General features: G+C 40.9%; 1 protein-coding gene across 16 annotated transcripts in view; it reads right to left on the reverse strand.

Annotated features, from left to right (window-relative positions):
- The window catches only part of Tcf4 (transcription factor 4), a 347,192-nt gene that overhangs the window by 40,265 nt on the left and 298,018 nt on the right, over positions 1 to 8,909 (reverse strand). For all 16 annotated transcript variants that reach the window (XM_034518307.2, XM_034518300.2, XM_076912501.1 and 13 more), the window contains one exon: positions 5,832 to 5,964. In XM_034518307.2, the coding sequence (XP_034374198.1) occupies positions 5,832 to 5,964 (133 nt within the window). The remainder of the gene's footprint in view (positions 1 to 5,831; positions 5,965 to 8,909) is intronic.

The raw sequence follows: 8,909 nt of genomic DNA on the forward strand, positions 1-8,909 counted from the left end.
AGACAGCCCAACCCAAAAGCTTACATTTCAAAGCAGTTTGCTGGGGCCAATCGGCTCTTTCCCCGGGCATGCCTTTTGTTCTGTTCCAGGAAACACGAGGGACACATTTTCAACGTGGGATTGGTCCTCTCTTAAAGATGTCTCTTTTTGTTTGTGTGACCAATATACAAAAGGTCACACAGCATTAGAAAGGAGATACGTTTTTAATTCTCAAATGGATTAATATTTGGTTTTGGTACTGGAAAGTGGGTCATACTTAGCAAAACACACATCAAATCCACCTTTCAGGTTTCAGTATATTAAGACTTTGTTGCTATTTTAGTACCTGGGTTTTGTCAATGTATATTATTAGGAATCACTAATGTATACGTCACAGAAACAGATTTAAAACCTATTGTCTACCATGTCTATATATGTACCAGTTTGTTTTTACTTTGGTTCTAATCAACTTCTTTTGTTCAACAGACAAAAAAAAAAACAAAACCAAAAAAAAAAAAAAAAAACCAAAAAAACCAAAACAAAAAAACAAAACAAAACAAAAACCAACCAACAAACCAAAAAAACCCAAAGCAACAACAAAAAACCAAAACACACAAAAAACAAACACCCCAAAACCAAAACAACACACACACACATACACACACACAAAACAGCCTCTAAGTAGAAGTACAACAAAAGTATGAATGGAAGATTAAAAGTATGAATGGAAGATTAATAATTACGAAAAGCTTTGTGATTTTGTAGGAGTGTTTGATACTGTGAGCCACTCAAGTATTGTTTAGAGGACTCCGACACAGGTGCTGTTGCTGGGTAGATAAAACACACACAAAGGTTTCATATCCTGTGCTCAGTGCTGGACCACCCTCCGTGAGTGTCCGCTTTGGGGAAATGGTGATTCTCATCAGAACACACCCCAAACAAAATACCAGGACAAGTGGTGCCTGGGGATGAGCTCTGAGAAATCAGAATGTGGAAAATATGTTTCCCCTTTATTGCACACCCATAACCTGCGGCAGGGAAGAGGGGACATCAAAGGGCGGAGGATGTACAAGTCGGTGTGTTCTCCAGACAGACACTGCCTTAAGATGAGGCTCTTCTGAACTGTGTTCGGTGACCTGCATGTCATTAAAGTGCTAAGGAGAAGCATAGCAAGGCCATTGAGTTTGTCCACAGAGATGACTATAAAATGGAATGTTGCCAACACTCCTCCAAGACGCTTTTAGAAGAACCTCCAACATGGGGCGTGATGTACTAATGCCATGTGGGAAGGGCTCCAGGCATACATGGGGGAAGGTGGGCCTCCTGACTGTGTGCAGGAAATGGGGGAGAGCCTTAAATCAAACTCATTTATTGCTCTCCATTGGTGGTCTTTATAACTACAGACCCCAAGTTGCTGGATACAATGTATCTTTACTCTTCAGGCTGTGCCTGGTCATCACCCAAATTCATCTAAAGGCTCACGATCCTCATAAAACGCAGACTGGATATTATGTGACTAGTTGAATAATAATAATAAAAAAAATTACTACTAAACCAAGCTCTCTAGGGAAAAAAAGGACATAATGTTTCTACTGGAAAGCCACATCCCAACATGCTTCATGTCACACAAACATGTCAGGAGGAGTGAAAGTTGTAAGTCAGATTAATTCATGAACCAGTTAGATATTTCAGAGTAATCTTTAACATATGGTGCATTAAATCAAACTTAGTAGCCTGTTCCTTCAACACTACTTGGTTTGAGGTTTAAAAACCCGGGAAATAGCATCTTTTTTCTGCAGTCAGAAGGCAGCCCACTTAAAGACTAATAAAACAATAGTGGTTATTATAAAACATTATGTTGTTATATGCCCAGTTCCCTGTGAGGGACGGGGAAGGTCTGTGGTCCCAAATCGCAAAGAGTGTGCTGTCAGTGTATACAGTTGGAAACTCTAACCGGAATCCACAGACTCCTGAGTGGCTCTCAGGCTTGGGGAACCTTCTTGACCTATCCTATGGCAGAAGGTTCTGACCTCCTGACCAGCAAGAGTTGATTATTCAGGAAGGACAGAAGCAGGACGACAGCAAAGTGTACAATCCTGTGGACAACTCTGTTCTCTTCAGCTGTCATCTAGGAACTTCCTCTGAGTGCATCCTTGGATCAAGTCGATTTGGGCTGGACCACTTCTGACACAAGCTTGGCATTGAAAGGGTATTTAGGGATGAAACAGAAGCGCTCAGATGCAAGTAACTTCCTAAAGGTTCCTGGGTAGCTTCCACCTTGCCCAGGTGCTAAACCAGCTGAGCTGCCATTGACCCATGATGTGTCCTATTGACTCCATTTATTCCAGGGTGCTTCTGAGACCCTTCCTATGGAAAAATGGCTGGTGCCATCTCCAGAATGTGCTAATATTTGCTTAGGAAGAACAGGAATGGGCCATAAGCCACAGTGAAATATTTTACCATGAATGGATATGTCATTAAAAGTTTCATAAATGTTTCTCAAAAGAACTGGCACTGGACATTGAAAGGGCAAAAAAGCAACTAGTGAGCAAACAAAAAAGAAGGCGTGGCCAGTTGTTTCAACAAGACAAGTGATGAGCCATCCCCAACCCGAGCGACCACTTCCCATCTTTGGGATGCAGCAAACGGACATGACATCAGATGCAGGCCTCCTGAAGTCCCAGGGCGTGTGCCTCACCCTGTAGACACTGTGAGGTTCTATAGCTGGTTTAGGACAATGGCTGACACCTACGGCGGAATATTATCACATGATACTGAGACACGGGACAGCCTTCTGAACCCAGAAAGCTTCTGCAGATAACAGTGCCCTGTCTCACAGAACTGCAGTGCCTTGCAACATGGTGCCAAGGAAACTTGAATACAGGGGCTGTCCTCATGTTAGTGCTTGGACCCATTCTTACGACATTAGTCCTCTTCTGTTTTTTTTTTTCTCCCTCTCTCCAAGATCATGTGTGTAATCTCAAACATATGTTGGGCTATGTGTTCCTTATTTACCAATTATTTAATTAGTCCTGTTTGTTCTTTAAGATACAGGCAATGTAGTATGTCTTTATTTCCTGCATTTCAGAATGAGCGAGTATAGGCCAAATATTTTCAGAGTCGACAGATGTATCCTATTAGCCAGCACTGTTTGTTAGAGAAACACACCGACTTCAGAAGAGAACGATTCTCTTCGTGTTCCGCGGACATGCTGCCATCACAGACTTCTTCCCTATGCCAAACCAAAGCCGAGGAGATTTTTGCACAAAGACATGTGAGGGCCAGAGCACCAGGAGAATAATAAGGCTTAACAATTGCTCTTCAATGTCCTCTACATTTGTACACAAGGAATTTGAGAGCACAGTATTTTACGGTAGAGCATTCTGGAATTATTCAAGAACTTTCTCCCTTAAAGTAGCTTTAAAGTAACTTTCATATTTATGCAAATTTAATAAGAATATTTTTTTCTTTGTAGGGCTGAATTATCAGATGTACTTATTTTCTAAGATATGATGCTTTTTAAAATATTTTTTTCTAATAAGATTTTTGACAGGGATGCAAATTATTATACAATGATCTATGGAGTACATTTCCTAAGAAATCCTTTGTTTGGGGTCTAAGAGTTTCTTATTTTTCTTTTTAACTTGGAGGTCTTTACTATTGTCTTAACAGGACCTTGAGGCTTATACATCTGTAGGGCTCACACATTCTCTACTGTGTTTAGGCCACCGCTATCTGTCTGCAAGCTGATGTCAATAGGACCATCTAAAACAAGTAACCCTTATTCTTACTGTATTGAGCAGCTTAGATGTTCAAGACTCACCAAGTCTTTTATCCAATGATACACGCCTCACTCACAGACAGACTAAAGATTAGGTCTGCATGATCCTTTCTAAAAGAGTGCTCAAATGTGTTTTCATGAACTCGGAGGTCCGTTCCACCTCCATATCTTCCTTAAAAAGAAAATGACTCAAACCACAAGTAGACAGGAAACCTGTCATGTACAAGGATGAATGACCGGCCACTCTTTATAACCGACCTCATGACTGCAGAAGGGGCTTTCCATTTGTCAAACCACACTGAAATGAAATGTGCCCCTTTCAGTCTTTCAGTTCTGCACTTTTCTTTCTTTCTTCTTGTTTTTCAAATCTGCCCGAACTTCACTGGTTGCTAATAAAACTTCTCCCATGTGACCGCTGGCCATAGCTCTCCAAGGTCAGACTGGTGCAACATACTTGTAAAGGTTCTCTTCTGGAAAGTTCCAGAAATGGAAACTCATTCCTAAATCTGCCTTGCTGTGAGATGTGATAGGACAGGGCTGCTGGGTAGCTCATCTCAAGTGTGAAATAAATTACTGAATAAAGAAGCACAGTATTGGTTGACTACAGAGTAGATGTTAACAGTTTAATACCATCTCTTTCACTGAAAACTCTCCCACGTAAGTGATTCATACAATTCCCAAAGTTCAAAAGAAAAAGAGGGAAAAAAATTACAAAACACTAAAGCAATAAACAGCAACACGATGTTCTCCCTAGAACAAACCCTGAGTTTCTCATCAGTGACCCTCTGTGAATGATCTCAAAGGCCAAGTTCTTACAGTTTGAGTGTGAACTGTCCCCCACAGGCTCATGATTCTGAACACTTTGTTCCTAGCTGGTGGTGCTGTTTTGGAAGATTCTGGAAACTGTGAGACACAGGGCCTGGGAGGCAGACACAGACCACTGTGGGCGCAGCACAATGGGGACAGCTTACCCCCATTTATGCTCTCTGTTTTCTGATCCACTGAGATGTAATAATTTACACTGCAAGCTCTATCCTCCAGGACAAGGCCCCAGGCAATGCTAGACTGTGTCTCTTCAAACCATGAGCTCAGACAAAACTGTCCTCTCTAAAGTTGCTTCTCTCAGGCATTTGGTCACAGCAAGAAGAAAAATACCCAATGCACCTGTCAAGTATGGCTTCAAGTAGAATAGCATAAGCTGTGACCAGCAGTGTCTTGGGTTATATGAGGACCCTGGAGCATCTGGATGTGCTGTGGAACAGAGTGGGCAGCTTGTCAAGGTTGATCCACAGGGAAGTAGCTGCCTCTATCTTCCCTTTAGGAATAGCTAAATGCCCTGACCAGCTCTTCCCTAAGGAAAACAGTACTGGCAGAGGTCCATCTATACGAACAGATCACCACAGACATCAGAGGACATGAGCAGATGATACATTTGGCAGCAAAGATCTTCCTGAGCCTAAACTTATTACAAAGCCCACAGGAAATAATTTTGGGCCTACTGTTAGCCAGACATCTTTCCTTTGTAAACAAGTACTATTCCTCTTCAAGGGCTCCATAACGTTACATTCTCTGAAGGTTAAATTCATCTAGCTATTAAAATAACTTCTAATTGAAAACTTCATATAAACAAGTCTTTGCAAGACAGTGACACAGCATGGTTAAGAACTTAGCATGATGGTCAATCTCTGGAAAGTGATGAATAACTACTGGTATTAAGTGTAACTGGTTCCCTTATCTCACTGGTCGTCTATGAATAGTCTTAAGAAAACTTCGCTTGCCTGATGTTTGAGAAGGGGAGATGCGAGAGAGTCTGGGTCTACTGAAACCCTGATTTAACTTAGTGACTCATAATGGACAACCAAGTCAGATTTCAGTTTCTTGTGGCTAAGAAGAAAAGTGGCTTAGGGCAAGCCAGCGATTGTTCCTATTCAATCCATTCATCTGTTCACTCGGTGATGTGACAAATATTTATTGCCTGCCTATAAGTCCATTATGAGAGGAGAAAGAGGGTCTTCATTATTAAACCCTGCCATGGAACACTGGCTTGTGGGTTGGCATGTACACTACTCACCCATTATACTGTCTGTTCCGTTGGCAGGAGGCGTGCAGGAAGAGGTGCTGTAATGGTTTGTGCCACTACGATGGAACGTGGACATCGGAGGAAGACTGGAGTTGATATCTGCCGAGGAGTGGGATGGATAGCTCTGTAGCCGGGGGAAGAAAGGAGGCCACGTTCAGTCACGTTATACTTAGTTTTCTGATGCTTCTTTCGGAAGTCACAAGATCACAAGGGAGATGCTTTCAGAATTTCAAAACAGTCAAGCAAACATCCTGTTCTATCTGGTAGCTTTCATTTTTCTAAACAACCAAATACACATAGATCCAAAGTTGATCTGTGGATGTATCAAATGTCAAGGAATATCATAGCAACCCAGGACTCCAAGGAAAGATCAAAATTCCCAAATCTACAAATCATTGGTTAAAAAAAAAAAATCATCTCATATACTTCCGAAACAGACACAGGTACTTCTATTATTTTTTTTCCTGTGGCCTACTAAAGAACTGAAAAAGATTGTACACACTGAGTACAACATACAGATCTCCAGGGTTTGTGCTATACTGGACCCAGGCTTCTAGCGGCTACATGGCAAAATAACAGGGAATTTCTTCCTTTCCAGTTGGATCATCTTGCTCAATGAATCTTGGCATCGAGGATAAGATAGGAGATGGAAAACTTTTAAAAGAATTAAAAGCTAAATCTCTCTAAAGCTTGAGTGTGAGAAAGCTTACATTAGTGGCCTCACTGAATTGACAGGGTATCCAAAGACTTGACTATGCTTTATGTCGCTATGAGTTCCTCCTTTGCATGCTGCACGTACTACTTCACTGACTAGGAAGGACGAACATCTCGACATGGTTGCTGGGCTTAAGGGTTAGCTTCAGATTCAATTCTACACCAGTTGTTCGAATGATTGAAGGCGGCACATTAGTTGTTGTGTATCCATCTCATGGGGAGAGGATCACTAAAAGAACACATGGGTTTAAAAAAAACTATCTTTTTGCAAACAAACAAACAAACAAACAAACCAAATATGCCCAAACCAACCAAGTTAAACACCCAGTAGTTAAAACTTGCTCTTATTTTTGTTTTACAAGCATTTGGATGTGCCATCGATGTTAAAGAAAATATGTAAAGATAAGGATTTTCATGGCATGTGATAAATTGATAGCTACAATGTTTATTATATCATTATTGGAGATGCATTTAATTGCTTAGTTTAAAACAGAGACTGGATAAAGGATCATTATTATCTCATGTTTAGAGAAGCTTTTTAAAATGTTTTAAAATAGAGCTATTAAATACTGCAGATACTGGGACGTACTAAAACCAAGGCATTTGTTAATGAGGAAGGAACATGGTTTCTCGGTGCTGGCCAGCTGATCTGTTTAGTTCTGCCTCTTCCTGGATGATGCCCCCCTTTGCCTGCCATTCTCCTATAAGTTCGGCCCAACTGTACCTGCACTCTTCACTGCCACCTCACACTCATTCCTGGGTCAGCCACTGCCTGTTGTCCAAGTCCATTCCGATAACACTGTGAGCTCCCTTAAGGGGAAGGAATAGAGCTCATACGTCCTCACCCTAAGCAGTAAACATGCAATGATAGTCCATGTTTATGAACTGAAGTATGACTTACTTGAAGGACTGCCAAGCAGTCCAGGTCATGCATCTACATTTTAGAGCTGGGTCTGACACATGGATGTCCTCAAAAATATCACCCCCATGTATACCATAAGATAGTTAAACTTAGAAGATGTCAATGTAAAGACAGAGGTAACTTCTCCCTTAGGCCACTGGTAAAAACCTCATTTATACTGGGGGCTTGGGTCTCCCAAGTCGCCTATACAATAATCTTTAAAGAATGAGAGTGGGGCTTCTCTACACAAGACTGGGAAAACCAGGCTTAGAAGAGTCTGGGCATAGCTAGTTCTGCCTCTGAGATAGAAGATTATGATAGAGACAGAGAAAAAAAAAGAACCACGTGGAAAAGAAGAATCAGAGAGAAATACAATAATGAGAAATATTTGATTAATTATAATAACTAGAGGATGGGAAAGAGAAACAGGGACATCATTAGTGAAACTCTTTGGACTTCTCGAGCTTTACAGAAACTGGAGGATAATTTAGGGTGTGGCCAACAAAGGGTTAAAGCTAAGTGCAGAGAATAAGAAGAAAGAAAAGCAAGCCCCAGAGTTTAATGGGGAAACCGATGCAGTCCATACTAAATCAGTTATTTTCAGAGACACACTGAACATTAGATGCTGAAACAGATTAATGAGATTTATAACTAGATTACTTTTCAATGAGGAGTATCTTGAAAACTCATGTTATTGGAAAGTTAATAAATACAGCATGGAGAACATTAGTGATAGCAAATAGTGTCTCTTAGAAGATTTAAGAATCTTGATCTTTCTCCAGCCATTGTCCATCCTGCTTGCTATAAAGGTGAGGTTGGGAATGTTCAAGTGCCATGGCCTTCCATGTCCATCCTCTTCAAGGTCCTTTTATTTATTTATTTATTTTTAAAAAACTTCTGATGCCCTACTTATTGTCTATTGATCATGCCAAGTGTCATAAGTATTCACACTGGTGATGTCTGTTATTGATCTCTGGGTTGGTGATTTAAAGATTCACAAATCTAAGAATTGGTAGCACATACTAAGAATGAAGTGGCACTTATAGGCCAAAGTTGTGTTTCATAGTCTTGGTACTGGTGGCCTTTTGAGACAGATATTTCATTGCCATATAGCTTTCCTGTGTAGATGGTTATTAACGTCTCTTGCCTCTACCCACTGGATGTCAGCATCCATATCCCAGCTGTTACAGCAAATGTCTCTAATCATTGTCCAATGCATCCTGAGGGCAGCCTTGAGCCCAGTTTGTAAAGAACTGATGTACATAAATAGAAGACAAAGTAACTTCCATTATGCTAAGATTTTAGATGCCTCAGCATGCTACACCATGCAGCATGGAAGTCGAGTGGTGAGGACTCTGTCCTTCTTTTTCAAACATCTTGGCCAAGTCTCTCCAAATTTAAATTTTCTACAAAGACCCATTCCAAAGCTTAACCACAAAGTCCATTCATTGGAG

This window comes from Arvicanthis niloticus, chromosome 14, assembly GCF_011762505.2.
Source record: "Arvicanthis niloticus isolate mArvNil1 chromosome 14, mArvNil1.pat.X, whole genome shotgun sequence".
NCBI lineage: Eukaryota > Metazoa > Chordata > Mammalia > Rodentia > Muridae > Arvicanthis > Arvicanthis niloticus.